The 25,475-nt window shown below is 43.0% G+C and overlaps 1 protein-coding gene across 2 annotated transcripts in view; it reads left to right on the top strand.

Annotated features, from left to right (window-relative positions):
* CLPX (caseinolytic mitochondrial matrix peptidase chaperone subunit X) overlaps positions 1 to 25,475 on the top strand; it is a 47,721-nt gene that overhangs the window by 9,788 nt on the left and 12,458 nt on the right. Inside the window, exons 3-7 of one of the 2 annotated variants that reach the window (XM_075896912.1) lie at positions 3,404 to 3,521; positions 11,614 to 11,768; positions 15,615 to 15,774; positions 21,733 to 21,774; positions 23,245 to 23,421. In XM_075896912.1, coding sequence (XP_075753027.1) covers positions 3,404 to 3,521; positions 11,614 to 11,768; positions 15,615 to 15,774; positions 21,733 to 21,774; positions 23,245 to 23,421 — 652 coding nt within the window. The remainder of the gene's footprint in view (positions 1 to 3,403; positions 3,522 to 11,613; positions 11,769 to 15,614; positions 15,775 to 21,732; positions 21,775 to 23,244; positions 23,422 to 25,475) is intronic. The other variant, XM_075896913.1, reaches the window with a different exon arrangement.

The following is a 25,475-nucleotide window of genomic DNA, read 5'->3' as shown; positions in this document are numbered from 1 at the left end:
ACAGGAAGCCTGAGGCAGAGTTGCTCTGCCCTGGGCTTCCTGGAATCAGCCGCTGATCAGTTTCAACAGGCTGAATCTGGGTGCCAGTTCTTACATACAGATTCAACTTAAGAACCCCAGGCGTCCCCAAGTCAGCTGCTGCTGAAACTGATCAGCGGCAGATTCCAGGAAGCCCAGGGCAGAGGAACTCTGTCTCGGGCTTCCTGTAGTCAGCGCTGGTCAGTTTCAGCAGCGGCTGACTTGGGGACGCCTGGGGCAGAGCAGCTTGGGTGCTGCTGGGTTGCTCCAGTAGCGCCGCTCCTCGGCGCTACTGGACCAACCCAGCAGCACCCAAGCTGCTCTGCCCCAGGCATCCTGATTCAGCTGCTGCTGAAACTGACCAGCAGTGGCTGAATCAGGACGACTGGGGCAGAGCAGCTGGGGTGCTGCCGGGTTGGTCTAGTAGCGCCTAGAGCGGCACTACGGGACCAACTGGCAGCGCCCCAGCTGCTGTACCACAGGCGTCCAGAGCAAAGCCGCGGAGCACATGGGCTGCGGGACAGCCCAGAATCTCAGGCTGTCCTGCTGCCCGCGTGCTCTGCGGCTTTGCTCCGCTTTGCTCCCCGTCTCCCTGGTCTGTTGGTCTCCAGCAGACCAGGGAGACGGGGAGCAAAGCCTCTGAGGACGCCGGCCGCGGCGCGTCTGGGCTGTCCACTGCCCGCGTGCTCCCCGGCTTTGCTCCCCGTGTCCCTCATCCGGGGAGACGCGCAGGAAAGCCGCGGAGCATGCGGGCAGTGTACAGCCCAGACGCGCCACGGCTGTCCCGCTGCCGGCGTCCTCAGAGGCTTTGCTTCCTGTCTCCAGCATACCAGGGAGACGGGCAGCAAAGCCTGTTCGTAACTGCGGATCCGACATAAGTCGGATCCGCGTAACTTGGGGACTGCCTGTAGTCACAACCACATATACCAAAGGATACAATTAAAAAAAAGAACACACATGAAAAGGACAAATCAAATTTCAGAACAGAAGGGGGATGCGGCAGGGGAGGAGGAAGGTACATGTCTGTGAGCTAATGGTATTAGAGGTGGGAAAATTACCTTTCCCCACCTCTAATACCATTAGCTCTCAGACATTTACCTTTCCCCCGCCCCTCCTCCCGCATCCCCCTTTTGTTCTGAAATTTGATTTGTCCTTTTCATATGTGTTCTTTTTTTTAATTGTATCCTTTGGTATATATGGTTGTGACTATTTTCTTCCACCATTTGATCTGAGGAAATGGGTCTGGACCACGAAAGCTCATCATCTGATAAACCACATTGTTAGTCTTTAAAGTGCTACATAGTCCGGTATTTTATTTCCTGGCATGTGATTGACTAACCAAGGGTTGAGGGCATGGACAGATATCTTGGTTTTCAGAGGCTTGTGTGTGTAAGTTGATAGCTGTTATGATTGCAGCGGAAAATTTTCAAAATGTGAAGAGAGCATAAGCAATGTAATGATGTCTATATGAGTTTGCAGAGACCCTGAAACAATAGATTTGTGATGGGTAGAAATCCATTTGTTTCAATGAGTGCTAAGATGCTTTATTAACATTGTTAGCCATTTCATTCCTTATCAAAACATGTAAAAAGAAAGATTTTTATCCCATCCCAAAATTGTGGGATGTGCCTTGATAAACTAGTACAGGCAGTCCCCGGGTTACGTACAAGATAGGGACTGTAGGTTTGTTCTTAAGTTGAATCTGTATGTAAGTCGGAACTAGCGTCCAGATTCAGCCTGATCAGTTTCAACAGCGGCTGAATCTGGACGCCAGTTCTGACTTACATACAGATTCAACTTAAGAACCCCAGGCATCCCCAAGTCAGCTGCTGCTGAAACTGATCAGCGGCTGATTCCAGGAAGCCTGGGGCAGGAGCTTCCTGTAGTCAGCCACTGGTCAGTTTCAGGAGCGGCTGACTTGGGGACGCCTGGGGCAGAGCAGCTGGGGTGCTGCTGGGTTGGTCCAGTAGCGCTGCCGCTCCTCGGCGCTACTGGACCAACCCAGCAGTACCCAAGCTGCTCTGCCCCTGGCGTCCTGATTCAGCCGCTGCTGAAACTGACCAGCAGTGGCTGAATCAGGACGCCTGGGGCAGAGCAGCTGGGGTGCTGCCGGGTTGGTCCAGTAGCGCCCAGAGCGCTACAGGACCAACCAGCAGCACCCCAGCTGCTGTACCACAGGCGTCCGGAGCAAAGCCGCGGAGCACGGGGGCAGCGGGACAGCCCAGACGCGCCATGGCTATCCTACTGCCCTCGGGCTCCGCGACTTCGCTCTGCTTTGCTCCCCGTCTCCCTGGTCTGCAGACCAGGGGGACGGGGAGCAAAGCCGTGGAACACGCAGGCAGCAGACAGCCCAGACGCGTCTGGGCTGTCCGCTGTCCGCGTGCTCCACCGCTTTGCTTCCTCTCCCTGGTCTGCTGGAGACCAGGGAGACGGGCCCCGTTCGTAACTGCGGATCCGACGTAAGTCGGATCCGCATAACTCGGGGACTGCCTGTACAAAAGTTTTAGAAGTTGAGATAGCTAGGTCTTTAATAACATCTGATGAGATTGAAGGAGGGCACAGCTAGTTTAATTTTACCGAACGGGGTCAGCTTTCAAAAGATCATGAGAGGCCGTCTTAGAGGTTAGAACCTCACTTTTCAAAAGTGGCTTCTGATTTTGGAGAGCTTAATTTTTGAGTACTCATTTTGAGTCACTTAGAGCATTTTTTTTGAGAGGACAGGTACCTAGTACATCAGGAGTAGGACCAGTACCTAGTACATCGGGGTGGGCAAATTCCAGTCCACGGGGTTTGTCCTTGGCAGTCCCCCATGGTTGTATTCACCTGCGCTTTTGCAGTTATCGGACAATCACAGCTCTTGTTGGCTGCAGATCACTGTTCACAGCCAATGCGAGCTGCGGGAAGTGGCGTCCCTGTTTGTGCTGCTTCCCGCTGCTCACGTAGGCCGCAGACGGCAATCCACGACCAATAAGAACTGTGATCATCCGATACCTGCGAGAGTGCAGGTAAATATAGCAGCAGTGGCTTACCAGGGTTAGTCACTGGTGGACTGCCGCTCTTTTATTGCCCACCCCTGTGGTACGTTCTGAAAAACCAACTCTCTCCAACATTCTTTGGGTTGAGCATCCAAAATCCCTAGTTGCTTTTTAAAATGTAGATTTGTTGTGTGTCTTTTCTTGGCTTATTTATAGAAAAATGCCTGTTTTAAGCAAGAAATTTCAAAATCTGTTAGTCCCGATGTTTGGAATCTTTTTCAAATACTGAAAAATAGACCATTTTAGCTGCCTTTTTATTTAACTTTTTCATTCTGTACAGTGGCATGTATAACTAAATCTGAAATTCATTGTCTGGAACTAACAATTGAAATATTATTGTTTCTCATTAGAAATCTGTCAGCGAGGGAGGCAGTAAAAAGTCAAGTTCTGGAAACTCAGGGAAAGGAGGAAACCAGCTGCGGTGTCCCAAGTGTGGTGACCTGTGCACACATGTAGAAACTTTTGTGTGTAAGTGTTCTGATTTATATGGATGATTCCCCATTGTTTAAATAATTGCTAAATTAAATTTTAACCAATCTGTTCAGATAACTAAATTTTATTCTGAATACTGATCATTTAAATAGTTATGTTGTGCTTATAAATATCCTGCTATGATGATGATATTTCAGAATAATGTAACTGATGTAAATCAGGAGTAACTGCATGAGTATAATCAGGAGCAGAATTCAGTTGATAGTATGCAGAGCAATATTGTGAACAATGTAAGCTTATCTTAGTGGAAGAGGAAGGATGTTAAATGGCATTTAATCAGCTAATTTCCATCGACTACTTGATTAGTCAATAAGGGGAGAAACTACTGAGCTGCCAGGGACAAACCCCAGGAGCTAACCCCGCTGCAGCTCTGCCTCTTAAGTGTAGTAAGAGCCAACCAGGACAGCTGAGTCCCAGCTCTCACCCGGACCCCTGCTGCGCTTCTGCCTCCCCTAGCTGTCCTTCCCCTTCTTCCCCCCCAGCGGAGGTGGTGCTAGGGGGAACCGACTTTTAAGCGAGCTTCTCTTTTCTCCCCCCCCCCCCCCCCCGATCCGGCTCCTGCTCCCCTGAGAGGGGGAGGGGAGAAATGACTAATTGAGTAGCAACTCGACTATCCGATAAGCCTAGGCTAACTGGGTAGTTGACTACTCGACTAGTTGCTTATATCCCTATGGAAGAGGCGTTCATGTAGACAGTAGTACTTTGGCTTCTGACTTATTTTCTAATGAGCATGTGTGTGCTTTCTGATTTTTTTGCTTTTTTACCCTTTTTCTTAAGCAATAGGAAGAGCAAGATGAATTGTTGATTCGCTAAGAGAATCACCACTTTTTAGAATATATTAGTAGTAGTATGTTTTTTGGACTTTGTAGGGCAGAATAAGACCCATAATATAGTCAAAAGACTAATTAAGTTCCCAATGAATGGGGAGCGGGGAAGGACATCTTTTAACATCAAATGCCAGACAACCACTGATGATCAACCTTATTTTTGAAGTGTAGCCTTAGTTTTCCTGGCCACTTAGTATTCTGTACAGCAAGACTTTTAATACATGAAATTTAAAATATTTAGAATTCATTTTCTTTAAACAGTAGATTAAAGGGGTTGTTGCATACCAGAGAGATTGTATGGTGGAGCACTGAGGTGAGGAATAGAACTATCATTCTAAAGTAGTGATATTGAAAGCACTTCGGAAAGTTAAGATGAGGCAGTGGTCCAAAACAGCATGAATTCCATGCTGTAGTAGGGTCTACTAGTGTGAAGCACAATCTCTTGTTTACCTAAGAAATAATAGCAATCTCTAAAAATTGGGTTCTCAGAGCACAAATATTAATCAGCTGCTTTTGATGAGAATTAAGGATGAAGTCTCAAGAATAGCCTTGCCTGTGCTGTTAGGGGGTTAAAAACAAGGCTTATTTTATAGTCCCTATAAAGAATGCAAGGTAGGTATAATATCACAGATGCTTAAACTAACAAGCAGATTTCTGATGCTTTGTTCTGAACAAGCTGCAAATAGAGAAACTTTGATAGGAAGGTATTGCAGTAATCCAATCTTATTGTTCCAAGGACATGTCTTGCTGTTGCCAGAGAGTTCCAAGGTAGATCAAGGATCAGCATGAAAAAAAGAGACTGTTTTTTTTTTCAGAAGTGTCAAGCTCTTACAGTCTCTGCTGATTTCCATTAAAAAGTACATGCTAAGAATTTCTGCAAATCCAGCCTTAATTGCACAGCTGAAATAAACATTTGCTAACCTGTACACCACATTGGGTTTTCTATAAAAAAAAAAAAAAAGTGTAGTTGAAAGTGAGGAAAAGATTAACTTGACTCACCCTTTTTGAGACCTAGACCTAGAGATGTTCTTGACCTGTAAACAAGAACATCAGGGAACTGACACAGTTTCAAAATGACTCTATCTATGTTATCACCAAGACCGGGATTGATGATGAGTTTGTTTACATGCATCCAGTTGTAAATAGAATCTAAGAGCTGCATCAGAGCAGACCTCAAACTTGTGGGGTCCTTGGGCAACAGAGATGCACTTAGATATCCATAAGTGTCACAAAGATAATTTAACCTGTGACCTTGCCCATATGCTCAGACACTTATGGCATGGGAAATAAGCTTGGCTAAAAAGTATAATTTCAATTTAAAAAGAAGGCCAGAACCAGACTGAAACTGCACTAGGGTGTCATGGGGCACGAAGACTAAAAGCTCAATTACCTTTCTTTAGAAGGAGTGAGGCTGATAGAAGTTTGAGATCACTCAAATATCAAGATACAGTGAGAGGATGGCCTTTTTTGGGAAGTTGATTTATCCTAATTTCTCATCTCCTGACGAAGCTGGGCTTTAAAGCGTCTTTTTTAAAGTCCATTTATTTGTTGCAATGTTACATTGTATAACCTCTAATATCATTAACTCACAGACACTTACTTACCTTCCTTCCTCCCCCCCCTCCCCCCCCCCCACATCTCCCTTCTGTTCTGAAATGTGATTTGTCCTTTTCATATGTGTTCTTTTTTTTTTAATTGTATCCTTTGGTATATATGGTTGTGACTATTTTCTTCCACTATTTGATCTGAGGAAGTGGGTCTGGCCCACGAAAGCTCATCATCTAATAAACCATCTTGTTAGTCTTTAAAGTGCTACATTGTCCTGCATTTTTCTTTGTTTAGGGCTGGTTAGAGGGGTATAATGGAGGGAGAGCTGTCATTGGATTCCTAGTAACTATGATCTTTAGGAAAATCAGTTGTAGCTGCTATAATTGTTCAGATATTCCTTTAAGGCTTACATCATATTTTTTTCGTGAATCCATTGGACTTCTTACACCTTTCTTCAGTTCTTTTTCAAGCTGTTACTTTTCACTTTTTTTGTTACGAGTTCACTTTTCCTTTAATTAAATCTGTTCTTTTGTTTAATGACTCTTATTTTCTTTTCTGGGTTTATTTGCACTGTAGAATGCAGAATAGCTGTGGGGAAGCAAGCTGTATTCTAATCCTCCTTACATTATCAGAATCCCCATCCAAATTCCATTCCCAGAACACTTAATGGTTGGTTGTATTCTGTGAAACAAGCTGTAACTCAGTTTTTAACTAAACCCGTAATTCCACCAGTTTAAAAAGACAAAATAAACTTGTTTTTGACTTGTAAATTTTCAGGGCTCTAATTACATATTTACAGACTAAAGAAAACACAGTTATTTAGTTTGTGCCCCACACTTTAAACATCAGATTCACTCTGTACTCATCTTGAAATGATTAACACAGTGCTGAAATAGAATTGTCAGAGTGCTTCTTTATTCATGAATCAAGTTGCAAAGAGTCACTGAGCTTGACATTCCAGTGCAACTTGTTTGTAATTTGTTTGTTCATCAAATATTGCTATAAACCTTGCACAAGGGTTTTGTGATTCTCTGCTATTCCAACACACTCATTATCTTTCCTGGGATCTTTGAAGGTATTAAAGGGATCTTGGTGGTTCTGACTCATTTGCTCAACACTCCTGGTACTTGGCCTTAGGTTTCAGGCTGTGTAGAGGGGAATCCTATGGACATTGCCTACCTCAGTGACATAAGATTCATGCTTGAGATGTGACGTCAAAACCACCTGTACCTTTTAAGCCTGAGTATTGCTGACTAAAGTACTCTTCAGCTGGTGTTCTTTTTGTCATCGCCTCATTCTGCCAGGATGAACTCTCTGACCTGAGCCTGCTCCAAAGCAGGGTTTTCCTGTCATATTTTAAACCTGTTAGGAAATGAGTGGCTTAGCTGCCCTTTTTTCCTGGACACCTGGCTCTTTAGAGCAATTGCAACATAGTATCTATTTCTACCACATATTCAAACTTTAAAAAAAATACAATTGCATTGAGTTTTTGTACATATAGTGTGGATAGTGCTCTGCTATGGAATGACATGGCCTGCACCAGTTGGCATATACTTTGTATAGTGCCTTCAGCATGCCACGGGAGCTAAGTCAGCTGCTACGCTTCACTTCCTTTTCACTATCTGTTGTTGTGTCATGAATAGGGTACTACCAAATTCACAGTCCATTTTGGTCAATTTCAGTGTCATAGGATTTTTAAAATAAGTAAATTTAATGAGTTCAGATATTTAAATCTGAAATTTCAGTGTTGTAATTGTTGGGGTCCTAACCCAGAAAGGAGATGTGGAGAGGTCTCAAGGTTATTGTAGGAGGGGTTTGCTGGTGGTAGCAGTGCTGCCTTCAGAGACGGGAGATGAGAGAATGGCAACTGCTGCGTGGGAACCCTGCTCCGAAGGTAGAACCGCTGCCAACAGCAGTGCAGAAATAAGGGTGGCATGGTATGGTATTGCCACCTAAACTTCTGCACTGCTGCCTTCAGAGCTGGAGCTTCAATCAGCAGCTACCGCATTCTGGCTGTCCATCTTTGAAGGTAGCAGTAAAGAAGGGTGTCATGGTATGGTTTGAAGCAAAATGCAGGACTATGTAGCACTTTAAAGACTAACAAGATGGTTTATTAGATGATGAGCTTTCGTGGGCCAGACCTACTTCCTCAGATCAAATAGTGGAAGAACATAGTCTCAACCATATATACCAAAGGATACAATTTAAAAAAATTAATTGTATCCTTTTTTTTAATTGTATCCTTTGGTATATATGGTTGTGACTGTTTTCTTCTACTATTTGATCTGAGGAAGTGGGTCTGGCCCACGAAAGCTCATCATCTAATAAACCATCTTGTTAGTCTTTAAAGTGCTACATAGTCTTGTATTTTGTTTCAGCTACACCAGACTAACACGGCTACATTCCTATTACTACGGTATGGTTTTGCCACCCTTACTTCTATGCTGCCAGTGGTGAGGCACTGCCTTCAGAACTGGATGCCTGGAGAGCAACGACTGTTGGCCAGCCACCCAACTCTGAAGTCAGCACAGAAGTAAGAGTGGCAATACCGTGACATCCCCTCCCTTCCTTAAAATAAGCTTGTGAGCTTCTCCCCCACCCGCTGACAACTCTGTTTTGGGTCAGGGCCCCCAATTTGAGAAACACGAGTTGCCCCTGTGAAATCTGTATAGATAAAAGCACACACAAGACCAGATTTCAGCCTGTGATGTGACCTGTTTTTCAATGCAGAGAAGTTGGAATGGCCCTAATCATAAAACATTTGCAGACCTCATCATGCTAATGAAGTTAATTTGAAATTGGAATTATTTCAGAGAGGTGTGAGTACCTAATATAATATTATTGGCTCCGAAGATCTGCAGAGCTTCTTATACCTCTGTCCTGGGGAAACTTCTAAATGTTTCACCATCTGTGAAGCTGGGGATGTAAAATGCTCTGCCAGTTTCCATTGGCACTATAGTTCTAGAGAAGAAAATAAAAAGATTTGAAGTATATGTTTACAAAGGTGGTGACGCATCACCACCGTATTCTTTAGCAAAAAGAAAACCTCTCACGGGTTCCTACTGATTCTGGTGCCTTCCTCTTTGAAAATAAGTATTGCTGTTGACATTAAGTGATCTTATTCTCCACTGTCACAGCAGTGAGAGGGAGCATGAACTAGTGTTCAGAGCACAAAACTCTTAGAAGATCTTGGTGCTAATCCTAGCTCTGTCAGTAACTTGCTCTGACCTCAGAATAAATCACCATGATGCTGCATTTTCCCCTTTGCAACATGGGGGGAAATAGTTACTTCAGAGCGTTGTTCGGAGTCTTAATATTTGTAAAGAACTTTGAGATCTTCCAGTGAAAGCTGCTGTAAAATTGCAAAATATTATGCCTCATCATTTATTTTCCCTTTTTCTTCTGTGTTTAAGAGAGTCATCATACTTGTGTTTGCTCTCTGGTACAAGTGTTATGTGCTTGCACCATGTGAAGGAGAAGAATTCTCCCATGGTACTAGTGGTTAGGATGTTCTATGCTTGTGCAAGTGCACACACTTGTCCTTTGATATTGGCAATCAGTAGTACTATCTTGGGAGGGTTGCTTGCAAGTGAGTTACCTTTGCACTTCTCCCTAAGCTATGATCTCCCCAAGCTATCAGCAGTTTATGCTGTTACTACTGGAGTGTGCCATCTCCTCTATCCACTTGAAGGGACAGGGTTAAAAGGAAAGAGGATTCTCACAGTGCTACCAGATTTTTACTTTATGAAAATCTAATTTTATTTGTGCAGCCCCAGAATTTTGGAATGTATGCATCTTATCTGTTGGATGAATTTCTCCTGACATCTGCTCTATGGGAGGCATGAGCGTGATGTAAAAATATTTTGGTTCTTGTCATAAGTCAGCAGTAAAATTATACGGCATTTGGCTGCATAAGCTATTTTCTGGAGCCTTTTTTTTAAAAGTTCAGAGGATTGTTGTAGAATTCTTCACATGGTCATTTTAATAAAGAGTAGTTATTGGTTGAAGCAGGTCATGCTGCCCCAATTTGGCACATTTAACAGAGGGTATTCAAGTGTGGGAGCAGGAATTGAACACTTGTGGGGTTATGATTTTGTTCTTTGAAATCATGTAGAACAGATGCCATTTTCTTTGCTTTTCTGAAACAGTGACTCCAGTTCCAATCCACAAGTTATAATAAAGTATTTCAGAATTTAATTCTTTTGTCTTCCTGTGAAGTCTGAGTTGCTGCTGTTCCAAAAATCAATTTCCAAAAGCAACAAAATGTTTTAAAGAAAATCTATTATTTATTTTTGAGGATTTGTACTATGACATCTCAAAAATTAACTAATAGTATTCTAGATTTTTTTTAAATAACCAAAATGTTGACAATCAGAGGAGTAGCCGTGTTAGTCTGAATCTGCATAAACAATGAGAAGTCCTGTGGCACCGTATAGATTAACGACCAAATTGTTGCTTACTAAACAGAGAAAGTCATATTATACTTGGCATTTTTTTCTGTTTTTGCCTTCTCTTTTAAGTGTGAATGCTTGTATATTCTAAAAATGTTAATTGAGAAATTGTTACTGCTGATTTAGTATATTTGGATTGAAGTATATTGTCAGACTAAATTAAATTAAACTGAAATATCAGTTAGATATAAATTGTTAAACATTTATTAGAAATTGACCGTTAATGGAGTTTTGTATAGTCTGTTATTTTATGGGATATTGCCAGATCCCAAAATCCACCTTTTACAGAAGCTAGATTAATTCCATGCAAGGGGGCATACATGAAGAGGGCAGTACAGTGAAACCTTTGTTATCCGGCACTCTGTTAACGAGAAAACTTAGCTAACTGGCATTGCCCCCAGCCACAATACTATCACATCTTCAGGTGCACAGGCTTGGCTTGGTTTATCATGATTGGTTTAACAATTTTTTATTTAAGAAGTACTAATCATATTTAACTCAAAATATGTGAGACCAACTGCCTCACTACAAAACCACCAATATTAAAAACTTGAGTTTTACTATTATTGTCCATTGGTTTTTCCCAGGTACCCTCAGATAACCAGAATTTTTAGATAACTGGCATGCCCTAATCCCCAAGTGTGCTGGATAGCACAGGTTTTACTGTACTATTTTTTCAGCTTATAGGCTATGGCAGTAATTGCTGCCTCGGTCTGTGAATTTGGATTCAGTAGTTAGTAGGCTGTTCAGATCCAAATTATGTGCCTTCCCCGTGCATACTGGATTATAGAGCTCCCTGTGTATTTTATGCTCCCTCCACAGGGCTCAAATGTCATGAAAGGTATTGCCACAGTTGGGTGAATTTCATCCTTAGAATACAGTTGTTACTGAGAAGAGCACCAAGCTGGAAATATACACATGCCTTCTTTTCCCAGGTCTGTCAATGTCCTGTCTGATTTTGGTCAAGTTGTGTTGCCTCATTGTATGAATTTCACAAACAGTTAAATATATTGTAAAGGTTTTGAGATGAACAGATGAAAAGTGCTATGTAAATGTAGAGTACTTACTCATTTTTGTCTCTTGATCTTTTCCCAATTAAATATACCTTGGAGGCAGAGAAGGGAGTTGACTGACAGAATGTTTGTTATTACAGGTGTTTAAGTTCTGGGTATCATGATAGTAGAAAGTTGAATGAATGTTGTCTAAACAGTCTCTTGTCACTTTATTTTACTTTTTTCCCAGCTTCCACCCGCTTTGTGAAGTGTGAAAAATGTCACCATTTTTTTGTTGTGCTGTCAGAGGCAGACTCAAAGAAGAGCATTATTAAAGAGCCCGAATCAGCAGCAGAAGCTGTAAAATTGGCATTCCAACAAAAGCCTCCTCCTCCGCCAAAAAAAGTATGGCTCTTAATTTCACCCTAGTTTACTTATCTGCTTTATAGCATAGTTGAATGTTGTAATTGTAAAAATCAGTATCAAAGTTTAAAGTTCATTTGGGACATAAGTCCAAGAAATGATAAAAATTAATTTGCCAAGATTTAAACTTTTAATATTTGTATTCTACAGGACATAGTGAAGTATTATTGAAGGGAAATTTGTTATAGTTTTATAATCTTTTGTTGTATTTACATATTGGATATTTAATAACTTTTTTTGTTCCTATCACCAACTATGAAACAAAATTTAAAAACAAATCTCTTTAGATCAGTTAGGCCAATTGTACACTGGTAAAATACTGCACAGTAAATCAGCCCCAGTCACTGTAACTTTCTAGGTGTTCACATTGGCAAGGCACTTAGTGTGCACTAGCTCTGGAAGTGTGGAGGTTGCTGTGCTCTTGATACAGTGCTGGGGTGCCAGTGTGAACATCATGGTTTAGTACTGCATCGTGACTGGCTTCCGGCACCTTTCCCACAATGCCTGTTCTTGCCTCTCTGGTCATCTGTTTGAACTCTACTGCCCTGCTTTCAGGACCAGAGAGCCCTCAGACCTGCCCTTTGCTTTTTTTTTTTTAAATTTTGAAAGTCCTCTTCCTGTTTGGTGACGCGTCTTGTGTTCTTAGCGCATCTTTCCAGCTGGCCATGCCTGCTCCATGCATCAGGAGATACCCTGCTTGGAGCCATGCTGAGGTGCTGGACCTCATCAGCATTTGGGGAGAGGAGGCTGTCCAGTCCCAGCTTCGCTTCAGCTGTGAGAATTATGATACCCACGGGCACATCTCAAGATGCATGACTGAAAGGGGCCATGACTGGGATGCAGTGCAGGGTGAAAGCAAAGGAGCTGTGAAACGCCTGCCACAAGGTGCGGGAAGCAAACTGCCACTCTGGTGCTGCACCCACAACCAGTAGGTTCTACAAAGAGCTGGATGATAAACTTGGAGGTGACCCCCCACCTCCACTCTGAAGACCCTCGTGGATACTTCGGGAGCTCAGGGCCCATCCAAAAGTGGACCAAGATGGGAGGAGGAAGCTGTGGCTGACTGTGCTGAGAGGAAAGGGGACCTAAGGACAGAGAAGGAATCTGCATTGAGAGAGGCTTGCAGTCAGGAGCTGTTTTGTACCCCCGAGGATGCGACCCACTTGTAGCCTTGGAGGCTGTGGGTGATGTCTGGTAAATGGCTTGGGTCTCAGGAAGCACTCAAGCGGGTTGCCAGGAACAGAAGAGTTACAGAAAGGAGGTTTTTTGGTTTTGTGTGTTGGTGCTACCAGCACAGGGGCAGTCAGATAGAGAACAGACCGTTGATGCAATCTCTTACTTCATGGTAAGCTGCCTCACAGATCTCATTGGAAGTGTCAGGCAGTGGCTGTGCCACCTGTTTCCTCAAATTTGCTGGCAAAGCAAATGTGGTCTTTGAGCCCTGAAGGCTGACATTCCCTCAACACTGGGCGTCAGTGGCAGGAGAGAAGGACCACCCGTTGTTGCGCAGACAAGCCACGTGGAACCCGCAGTCAAGTAAGACCCTCCTTTGCTTAAGGAGAGCATGGAGTAGCTCCTAAGTATTATGAAGTGGCAAGTGGTCACACTGGAGGTGCTGTTAGCATTGCAGATGGAACAGCTGCATGACAGGCTCCCCCTACAACCAGTGTCCCAAAACGGTTTTTCGTATACTCCTACCCAATGCAATTTGGGCACCATCCTGTCTGCCAGCCACTGCATTCCACATCTGCCCACCCATCCCCTACCATGCAGACTCCCACAGGCTCCTGATGCACTCAACATGCATCTGCATGCAGTGTAGCTCTGAAATGCAGCCTCCCCCTGCACAGCACATCAGGTGGCAGGGCTGCATATGAAACTTAGATAAATACAAACCTGTGAACCTCTTGGGGCATGCCTCACCTCTTGCCTCTTCCATCCCCTCCCTCCCAAGCAGTTCAGATGTTTCATGCTTCACGTGTGTCCTATGTTTACTGTGTTTAATAAATTAAATAAATGTTTCAAAGCAATCTTTACTCCGTTACATGAAAGCAAGCAAGCATACCCCAGCAAAGCAATGGTCACTGCAGCTCTAAGTGCAGTCCACAGACCAATCAGAGTAACCGCCTAGCAATGCAGCCATTGCACTCCCATGCATGGCAACAAGTTCAAGGCATCCCTGATCCTTAAGGCACTGTTCTGTGTTCCTCTTAATAGCTCTGGTCTCAGGCTGTTCAAACTTTCATCCTTCCTATTGCAACGATAATCGTAGGGATGTTTGTCATCGACTAGGTTCAGCTTCCTGTATAAACAATGCCAACAGACTTTCAAACAGCCAAAAGTACACTCCACATTTGTTCTGCATCTGCTCTGCCTGTTATTGAACTGCTCCTTGCTGCTGTCAGAACTCCCATGTATGGTTTCATTGGGCATGGCATTAAGGGGTAGTCAGGGTCTCAGTGGGCATTTTCACTTCCCCCACAGCGATCTTCTGGTCTACAAAGAAAGTCACCGCTTGCTGCATCCTAAACAGGCCAATGTGAGCATCATGCTCCTTCCAGACCAGCTGGCATTAATGTCCATGAAGTGCCCACAATGATACACAAACACTTGCAGAATCATGGAGGAATACCCCTTATGGTAAATGTACTCAGAGGGTAGGTGGCCTGGTGCCAGAGTTGGAATGTGAGTGCCATCTATCATCCCACTGCAGTTTGGGAAGCCCATCCGAGCAAAGCCATCCACAATTTCAGGCACATTGCTCAGAATCACAGTCTTTTGGGGCAGGATGTGGTTGATGGCCCTGCATACTTCCATCAGCACAAGTCCAGCAGTCGACTTTCCCACTCCAAACTGATTGGTGACCAAGAAAAAAGTTGACTGAAGTAGCCAGTTCCCATAGTGTGATCACCACGTGCGTCTCCACTGGCATGGCAGCTCTCTCATTAGCGTATCCTTGCACCACAGGGTGGGGATGAGCTCAGAGCACAGTCCCATCCAAAAGTTCTGCAGCCATTGCTCATTCCAGGCTTGCATGATGATGTGATCCCACCACTCAGTGCTTGTTTCCCAAGCCCAAAAGCAGCGTGCCGCTGTTGTCAGCACCTCCGTGAACACCACAGGAAATCTCATGCCATACGTCTGATGCATGGACTCTTCATCATCACTTTGCAGCTCCAGGAATAACTCACATGCCTTTCGTGATGTGTTATGAGAACTTTCGGTGTTTCTCATCAACATCTATGGATCCATTCCCACAGACCAAGGAGGCAGGGTGCACAGCACTGAAGCCATTGAAAGATGGCGCAAAATGCAGACAGATGCGCAGGGATTTGTGAAGCGATGCACTAGGGGCCATTGGGACAGGACCCAGAATGCTCCATGCCTCCCCTCCGCCTTTCCACTAACCTCTGCAACAGAAGAGGAAGAGGTGCTCTGTGGGATAGCTGCCCAGAATGCACTGCTCCCTAAGGTTCTGCCAGCGCCACAATTGTGGTCGTGCTGCTGGGTTGGTGGCTGACAGTGTGGACACCCAATAGCATTTTCCCTGCTGCTCTGTGAGTGGCGTTGTAACTGCCAGCGTAGACATGGCCTTCGCATAGGCCTCCATTTATGGACCATGCACATTGTGATCCAGAGCCTTGGATTTCAACTCTTTTTATCTATTATATTTTCAAAATTTGATCTTTTAAACTCCTGTTTGGTTCAGTTTTAGATATCTGTAGTCTGTGTTATAGGATGCAACAGGCACAAATTAACACTTTTATGGTGCATGGGTGGCTTAGAAATGTAATTGTTGTTTTTATTAAGTTTAATTTTATTTTTCAGATATACAACTACCTCGACAAGTATGTTGTTGGTCAATCTTTTGCCAAGAAGGTGCTGTCAGTCGCTGTGTACAATCATTACAAAAGAATATACAACAATATCCCGGCTAATTTGAGACAGCAAGCTGAAGTTGAAAAGCAAACGTCTTTAACACCTAGAGGTTTGTACAGTGTTTCATATTTTTTCAATTATAAAGTGTATTATCTCTGTGGACTTTACTTGTGCTGCTTCAATATTGTTATACAGGCAGTCCCCGGGTTACGTGGATCTGTCTTACGTCAGGTCCCTACTTACGAACGGGGTGAGGGAACCCCGCACTAGCTGTGCCCCCCCCCCCAGCAGACCGCCGAGACGCACCGCGGCGGTCCTGCCGCCCGAGTCCTCCGCGGCGAGAAAAACTGCTCCGTGTCTCCCTGGTCTGCTGGGGGGGGGGGGGAGGGCGCAACTAGTGCACCCCTCCCTCCCCCCCCCCCCCCCCAGCAGACCCAGGCTTTTCTCTCCGCGGAGAACGCGGGCAGCGGGACCATCGAGACGCGCCGCGGTCCCGCCGCCCACGTCCTCCGCGGAGAGAAAAGCCGCTCCACATCTCCCTGGTCTGCTGGGGGGGGCGCAGCTAGTGCGCCCTCCCCCCCAGCAGACCAGGCTTTTCTTGCCGACGCCTGGGGTAGAGCAGCTGGGGGGCTGCCGGGTTGGTCCCACAGCGCCGAGGGGCGGCGCTACTAGACCATCCCAGCAGCACCCCAGCTGCTCTGCCCCAGGCGTTCCCAAGTCAGCCGCTGCTGAAACTGATCAGCGGCTGACTACAGGAAGCCCGAGGCAGAGCTGCTCTGCCCCGGGCTTCCTGGAATCAGCCGCTGATCAGTTTCAGCAGCGGCTGACTTGGGGATGCCTGGGGTAGAGCAGCTGGGGTGCTGCTGGGTTGGTCCAGTAGCTCTGAGGAGCGGCGCTGCGGGACAAATCCAGCAGCACCCCAGCTGCTCTGCCTCAGGCGTGTCCGATTCAGCCGCTGCTGGTCAGTTTCAACAGCGGCTGAATCTGGACGCCAGTTCCAACTTACATGCAAATTCAACTTAAGAACAAACCTACAGTCCCTATCTTGTACGTAACCCGGGGACTGCCTGTATCTGGATCTGTAATAAATTTAAGCATCCATTGTGTGTGTAAAACTTTGGATGAATTTAATGGTGTGTGATACTGGCATGAAGATTTCATTATTGGCTCCTTAAATAATTTTGTCAGTGTAGACAAATATCATAGAATCATAGAATAATAGGACTGGAAGGGACCTCAAGAGGTCATCGAGTCCAGCCCCCCGCCCTCAAGGCAGGACCAAGCTCCACCTACACCATCCCTGACAGATGTCTATCTAACCTGTTCTTAAATATCTCCAGAGAGGGAGATTCCACCACCTCCCTTGGCAATTTATTCCAATATTTGACCACCCTGACAGTTAGGAATTTTTTCCTAATGTCCAATCTAAACCTCCCCTGCTGCACTTTAAGCCCATTACTCCTTGTCCTGTCCTCAGAAACCAAGAGGAACAAATTTTCTCCTTCCTCCTTGTGACACCCTTTTAGATATTTGAAAACCGCTATCATGTCCCCCCTTAATCTTCTTTTTTCCAAACTAAACAAGCCCAGTTCATGAAGCCTGGCTTCATAGGTCATGTTCTCTAGACCTTTAATCATTCTTGTCGCTCTTCTCTGTACCCTTTCCAATTTCTCCACATCTTTCTTGAAATGTGGCGCCCAGAACTGGACACAGTACTCCAGCTGAGGCCTAACTAGTGCAGAGTAGAGCGGCAGAATGACTTCACGAGTTTTGCTTACAACACACCTGTTGATACAACCTAGAATCATATTTGCTTTTTTTGCAGCAGCATCACACTGTTGACTCATATTCAACTTGTGGTCCACTATGACCCCTAGATCCCTTTCTGCCATGCTCCTTCCTAGACAGTCGCTTCCCATCTTATATGTATGGAACTGATTGTTCCTTCCTAAGTGGAGCACTTTGCATTTCTCTTTATTAAACCTCATCCTGTTTACCTCTGACCATTTCTCTAACTTGCTAAGGTCATTTTGAATTATGTCCCTATCATCCAAAGAAGTCGCAACCCCACCCAGTTTGGTATCATCTGCAAACTTAATAAGCGTACTCTCTATCCCAATATCTACATCATTGATGAAGATATTGAACAGTACGGGTCCCAAAACAGACCCTTGAGGAACTCCACTTTGTTATCCCTTTCCAGCAGGATTTAGAACCGTTAACAACAACTCTCTGACTACGGTTATCCAGCCAATTATGCACCCACCTTATCGTGGCCCTATCTAAGTTATATTTGCCTAGTTTATCAATAAGAATATCATGCGAGACCGTATCAAATGCCTTACTAAAGTCTAGGTATATGACATCCACCGCTTCTCCCTTATCCACAAGGCTCGTTATCTTATCAAAGAAAGCTATCAGATTAGTTTGGCATGACTTATTCTTCACAAACCCATGCTGGCTATTCCCTATCACTTTATTACCTTCCAAGTGTTTGCATAGGATTTCCTTAATTACCTGCTCCATTATCTTCCCTGGGACAGACGTTAAACTGACCGGTCTATAGTTTCCTGGGTTGTTCTTATTCCCCTTTTTATAGATGGGCACAATATTTGCCCTTTTCCAGTCTTCTGGAATCTCCCCTGTCTGCCATGATTTTTCAAAGATCATAGCTAAAAGCTCAGATACCTCCTCTATCAGCTCCTTGAGTATCCTGGGATGCATTTCATCAGGACCTGGTGACTTGCTGACATCTAACTTTCCTAAGTGACTTTTAACTTGTTCTTTGTGTATCCTATCTTCTAAACTTACCCTCTCTCTGCTTGTATTCACTACGTTAGGCACTCTTCCAGACTTCTCGGTGAAGACCGAAACAAAGAAGTCATTGAGCATCTCCGCCATTTCCAAGTTTCCTGTTACTGCTTCTCCCTCCTCACTAAGCAGTGGGCCTACCCTGTCCTTGGTCTTCCTCTTGCTTTTAATGTATTTATAAAAAGTCTTCTTGTTTCCCTTTATGCCTGTAGCTAGTTTGATCTCATTTTGTGCCTTTGCCTTTCTAATCTTGCCCCTGCATTCCCGTGTTGCTTGCCTATATTCCTCCTTTGTTAGTTGTCCTAGTTTCCATTTTTTATATGACTCCTTTTTTATTTTGAGATCGTGCAAGATCTCCTTGTTAAGCCAAGCTGGTCTTTTGCCATATTTTCTATCTTTCCTACACAGCGGAATTGTTTGCTTTTTGGGCCCTTAACAACGTCCCTTTGAAATACTTCCAACTCTCCTCAGTTGTTTTTCCCTTCAGTCTTGCTTCCCATGGGACCTTACCTACAAGTTCTCTGAGCTTATCAAAATCTGCCTTCCTGAAATCCATTACCTCAATTGTGCTGGTCTCCCTTCTACCTTTCCTTAAGATCATGAACTCTATTATTTCGTGATCACTGTCCCCTATACTGTCTTCCACTTTCAAGTTCTCAACTAGTTCCTCCCTATTTGTTAAAACCAAATCCAGAACAGCTTCTCCTCTGGTAGCTTTTTCAACCTTCTGAAACAGAAACTTATTGGATAGCCTGTGCCTCGCTGTGTTAGTTTCCCAACATATGTCTGGATAGTTGAAGTCCCCCATCACCACCAAATCTTGGGCTTTGGATAGTTTTGTTAATTGTTTAAAAAAGGCCTCATCCACCTCTTCCACCTGGCTAGGTGGCCTGTAGTAGACTCCTAGCATGATATCACCCTCATTTTTTACCCCTTTTAGCTTAACCCAGAGACTCTCTACACAGCTATCTCCTACATTCATCTCCACTTCAGTCCAAGTGTGTACATTTTTAATATACAAGGCAACCCCTCCTCCCTTTTTTCCCTGTCTGTCCTTCCTGAGCAAGCCGTACCCTTCCATACCAACATTCCAATCATGTGTCCCATCCCACCAGGTTTCTGTAATACCAATGATATCATAGTTGTATTTATTGGTTAGCAATTCCAGTTCTTCCTGCTTATTACCCATACTTCTCGCATTTGTATATAGGCATCTAAGATACTGATTTGATCTTGCCTCCCTGTTGTGCCCTGACCCTCCTTTCTCCTTGCCATTATAGGCCGTAGTCCCCCCCCATTTCCAACCCATCTCCCAGTCCCGCACATGCAGCACTTATGTTAGGGAAAAGCAAACCTTTTAAAAAACTTATTAATGTGAATACCATCATTAATATATTTCAATAAAAAAGTTTGCTTTTATTTACATTTTCTGAAATGTTTATAACTACTTTTTCATATGCTGCAACATTGTACGTGCATGAGAATCAGTAAAAGTGAATTGTCTTGGTCAAGCTGAGTAATATGAAAAAGTAAAGATGCAACATCAATGATGAAAAGTAAACTAACTTTTAACACTCATTAACTTAACGTAATTTTACATTTTCTTATGTTCTGTGTTAAAATGATTTTTAACCACACAATGTGCCTTTACCTTTTGACTAAATATAAATTCTATAGCAATTATTTAAATATTCAGCATCTGTTGGTGGCACTTCTTTAGAGGAATCTGATATTTTTTCTGAAGTGAACCTATTAACATCTTTTTAATTTACTTCTCTACTTGAGCAGCTGATTCAGTGTTAAGATGCAGGCAAACAACTAAGGGGGATATGTAAGACAGAAATTGTATTCTATGTAGTGTAACCTAATGAATAAATAGCTACATATTTTTGCTTCTAATTCAACAGAAACGGTTGGTCAGCTTAATATTGTTATATAGCCAACAAGTTCATATGAGGTTACTTGTTGGCAGTGCATTAGCGGTACACTAGTTATGAAGTACTATCAGTTGACTATATTTTTAGAAGTGAGATTAAACGTTGGCAACTGATTCAAGGCTCAGTTTGATTTATAGCAAGGGTCTCAAACTCATGGGCAGTGTTCCTTCTAAATTGTGGGGCAGCACTGCTTCACAGGTAAAATTACTCAGCCCCGCCCAGTCTGTCAGCTCTGTTCATGGAGCCCTGAGCCTCTGTGAAGCTGTGCTGCTGAGCAGCATAGAGGGAACATTGCCCATGGGCCATCTATGGCCCAAGCATTTTCACGATCTGGCCCGGAAGTCCCTGTGGCCTGAGGGGTAGTGTACCCATCCTCTTCCCACCTCTTTCTACACCCGCCCTACCCCGAACAGAGCCTTCGGGATTACCGGGGGGCTTGGCATGGGGCAGCAGCAGGGGTTGGACACCTCCCACCCCCCCGCAGTGGCAGGAGTTGCATGTGTTCTGCTTCCCCACAGCTCCCATGACCATGGTGAGTGCAGTAGAGTCAAATCCATGCTGCTGCCCCACACTAGGCCCCCTTCGTAATCCCTGGGCTGTGTCTCTTAGGAGAAGGGACATAATGGAGGAGACAGAGCAAGGGGAAGGGGTGGGGTTTGGTGGATGGGTATGGACATGCTCCTTCCAGACTGCAGGGATAGCGAAAATATTCGGGCAGTAGATGGCCCTGCGAATCATGTGTTTGAGACCCCTGATTTATAGAGTTATTCTCATTTGAAATCTTAAATTTTAATATGCTAACTGCATACAAAAATGCTTTGATCATGTTCACACTGTTTGCATTGTATCTTAAAAATGTCTCTGATTTCTAATTGTATTATCATTTATATGTATTGCAGTTGTCCCTACACTATTAGTCACAGACCAGGGTCTTGTGCTAGCTGCTATGTGAACACAGAACAGAGATACTTCCTGCCACAGAGAGATTAAAATTAACAATTATAATTGAGTCTTTCTAAATATGTAGAATAATTTTATCTCAGATTAATAATACAGATTAAATGCAGTATGGTTTTGTTACTAATTGTCTCGTATTTTAAGATTTTGATTTATAAACAGCTAATTAATTATAATTAAGAAGACGCATGTAGTCAATTTTAGAAGACTAAATATTCCCAAATAGAGACTAACAGAAATAAAATTGAACATGGGGATTTTTTTGTTTAATACGCTGATTACACCATGAAATGTATTCAGAAGAGGGCAAGAGGTGGAGCAAATATAATCTTTTATATTACTGTTTTCATCCTCTCTCTTAGAATTAGAAATAAGAAGACGGGAGGATGAGTACAGATTTACAAGTAAGTGAACTCTCCTCATGTCCTCCTCTGCAATATCTACCCTTAGAAATTAACATTAGAATAGGAGTTTAGTGGTGATTTGGTAGAAATGTATGAGCCAAATCCTGTTTGCTTTTATCCAGACAAGCAATCCATTGATTTTTTTTTTTAAATGAGCATTTCTGACTGAAGTGAACAGAATTTGACCTTGTATATAATTCTACATAGAGGGCAGGTAAAATGTTAACTCACAAGTTTCTAAATAAGCATTTGTACAAAGTAGTAACCTTGATAAAGAGAGCGAAAGTTTAGACTTGTTTACTAAGTTTGAGCAAGGTATGCGTCCTGTCAATTTCTATCTGATATGAACTGTATGTGGCAAAGGGAAATATGAATCTCTGCCTAGTAGGTAATGCCTAATGTCAGTTTTTGTAGCATTAATCATGCAATTAATACATTAATATATTAATCATGCGATTAATACATTTGCTACAATGTAGCTGTACTCTGAAAAGTGTTTGTCAAAATAGCATTGTCTGGTTCCAAGTTGAGGCTCATTGACACCTGGTCACATTTGCTCAGCTCACAAGTAAATTTTTTTTTTCCCCCCTAATTGCAAACTGACTTTCAGACTAGGTTCTTTCTGGCTCTTGCACCGTCCTTCATAAGTAATAAGGCTTCTGCAATTTATAATCCTGATTACACCCGGTCAATTTGATTTTCTTAAATTACAAAATTCTATGTTGCAATTGGAACTAGTTACAATTATTTTGATGGATGAGAAGAAATGAAATCCAGCTTACTCTTCCATCTCTCTGTTGGCACTGCAGTACTAATGAATTTTAAAAAGGTTTTAAAAAATAAAGACCTCAGTTTACCATTAAATATTCACAGGCAGGTCATATATTATTATTAGGAGTTTTTATTAGGGATGTGACCGGGCCACTGGTTAACAGATAAACATCACTGCTTGCCAGTTCTGGTTAACCAGTAATCAGTGGGGCTGGTCTAATATGGGCCTGCTGTGGGCGAGGGATGCTCTCCTCCAGAGCAGTCTCTGTCTGCAGCAGGCAAGGGCTGTTCCAGCGGGGCTGGGAGCCAGCAGCCAGCCTCACCGTGTGGGGCTGTGGGCAGGAGCCCTGGAGGCTGCTGCAGTGGGCTGAAGCGGTCCCTAGCCCAAATCCCACTTTAGTCAGATCAGTTAAACATTATACGCTATGCACTTTGTTTCTGTTTTAAGTATCTTTTCAAATATGTAAAAATTTGCTTGTGGAACCATATGTGAATGCAGCGCCTCCCCTCCTCCCTCCATTTTTGTTTATGCTATATTTCATGGAATCCTGTACTTTCATAGGTAGGTTCGCAGAACAAAGCACTGAGATTACAAGAACCATCAGTTACAATTTTATTTATGTTCTGAGCAGTAGTGTTGGACCTTACCAGTTCAAGTTAAACCTAGTTCTCAAATAGTGCTCCTATTGCTAATTTCAGAACTTCTGCAGATTGCTGGAATAAGTCCCCATGGCAATGCTTTGGGAGCATCAATGCAGCAACAAGTGAACCAGCAGATGCCTCAGGAGAAACGAGGAGGCGAAGTACTAGATTCAAACCACGATGATATCAAGCTTGAAAAAAGTAATATTTTGCTGCTTGGACCAACTGGGTCAGGTATGTAACTTAACACTTCTGTAGAGCTGAGTACTTTGGGAACAGAAACGCTAAAATATTTTGTTACCAGTTGTGTGAAGGAAAGCATGGCATAGAGGCATAGAAATGTAGGAGGGTGCAGTGTCCTCAGAAGGTCATATAATCCAGTCCCCTGTACTTAGGCAGGGCCTAGTGTTGTCTAGACCAGTGGCTCCCAACCTTTTCCAGCAATATGGACTCCTTTATTACTTATCCCGTGGATAAGGAGAACAAATTTTCATCCTCCTCTTTATAACCGTCTTTTATGTACTTGAAGCTATGATGTCCCCACCCTTACTACAGGACAGTAGAAATCACATGTAACACAAAAAGGGGAATAAAATCCTGACTTTGTTACAGCTTGTTTCCCACAGGATCTTACCTATCAATTTCCTGGGTTTGCTAAAGTTTGCTTTTTTGAATTTCATTGTCTTTATTTTGCTGTTTTTCCTCTTACAATTCCGTTAGAATCATGAATTCTAATTTCATAAAAACAATGAGCAATCCTTAGACACTAATAAATGTATTGGGTCATGAGCTTATCTGATGAAGTGGGTTTTACTTAATAAGATTGTCAGTCTCAAGTGTACCACAGAACTGTCATTGTTTTTAAAGTTACACACTAACACAGCTACCCTTCTGAGACGTTCTATCATTTCACGATCACTTTCACCAAAGAGGTTTTCCACTTTCAGATTCTCAACCCGTTCCTCCTTATTTGTCAAAATCAATTTAGAACAGCCTCTCTGCTAGTCACACTCTCCGTATTCTGTAATAAAACATCGTCTCCAACGTGTTCCAAGAATTTGTTAGACAATGTGTCTCTGCAGGCTTGTTTTCCCAGCAGATGCCTAGATATTTGAAGTCCCCTGTTATTCCAAAGTCCTGTGTTTTGAATGATTTTGTTAACTGTTGTAGTTAAAAGGAAGATATCTAAAAGGGGACAATACATGTAATATACTCTACTTGAGAGAATGAGGCAAGTTGTAAGGATGCCACAAATAAAACTTGCAAAGCCTTCTGCATAGCTGACTAGCAAGCTTGTCTGAATGTTTCAGTTAAACACAAATCTTTTCTCTAAAGGATTAAGCTTCATAAGAATAGTAGACTCCAAAGGTGTTCATAAGACACAGTATGCTATATGAACATACCTAATATGTTGTCTTATGAAGTAACGTTTTTGTGGGTGGTGAAGGTGTTTAGATGTTGGGGATTTTTAGATACTTGATGCTTTTACATTTTGATTACTCAGTGGACCCAAATACAGAAATTGTGGCATTGTATAGGCAAGACATGTGTGTGTTAAAACACTATGGCCAAAACCATCTCTAAATATTCTGTAACATCTTAAAATAGGTGTCCATTAACAGACATATTGTTTGGCAGCACATGAATCTCAAAAGTCAGATTAGACCTGGGGATTACCATGAAGTAACATAAATCTATTGGTAGAAAAAGTGACTAGTAGGTTTGAAAACATTTTTGTTTTCTTCCCCTCACAATCTTTTAGACTACCACAATTCCATATACTCCTAAACTCCAACTCCCATAAATGGGCTTGACTTCCATCTATGTGGCGGAAGTTCTTGTCCTAGTCCTAGACTTAAAACCCGTCAAGTGATCTAAATATATCCTATAGAGGACTAGCTTGTATGAAGCTTCTCTACAGGGGAAAATATTGTATCAAATTCCTGTTCTTTATGGAGCTTGACAAATCAATACAAAATCTCTTTTATGGAGCTACAAAAACTTGACACAATTATTTTAGAACAAATATTTACAAAGGGTTCTTTTCAGTTAATTTATATATAATAAAGAAGTCTGGAAGCTTTTCATTTGACACATTTTTGAGGATGCTCATCAAATACAATTCTACCATGGCAGTGGATGGCCAAATTAGATCTCTAAAATTTGTAATTTTATATCCCTCAAACCCAGTTTGAGTTCCTGTTTTAAGAAATTCAGTTTCTTGTGATTCTTTTGGGCAGCTGCAGCTGTTAACGGGAAAAACAGCAGGATATAACTATATGTGTTTG

This window comes from Pelodiscus sinensis, chromosome 14, assembly GCF_049634645.1.
Source record: "Pelodiscus sinensis isolate JC-2024 chromosome 14, ASM4963464v1, whole genome shotgun sequence".
Taxonomy (NCBI): Eukaryota; Metazoa; Chordata; order Testudines; family Trionychidae; genus Pelodiscus; species Pelodiscus sinensis.
Note: the sequence above shows the minus strand (reverse complement) of the source record. Positions and strands in the feature narration are given on the sequence as shown.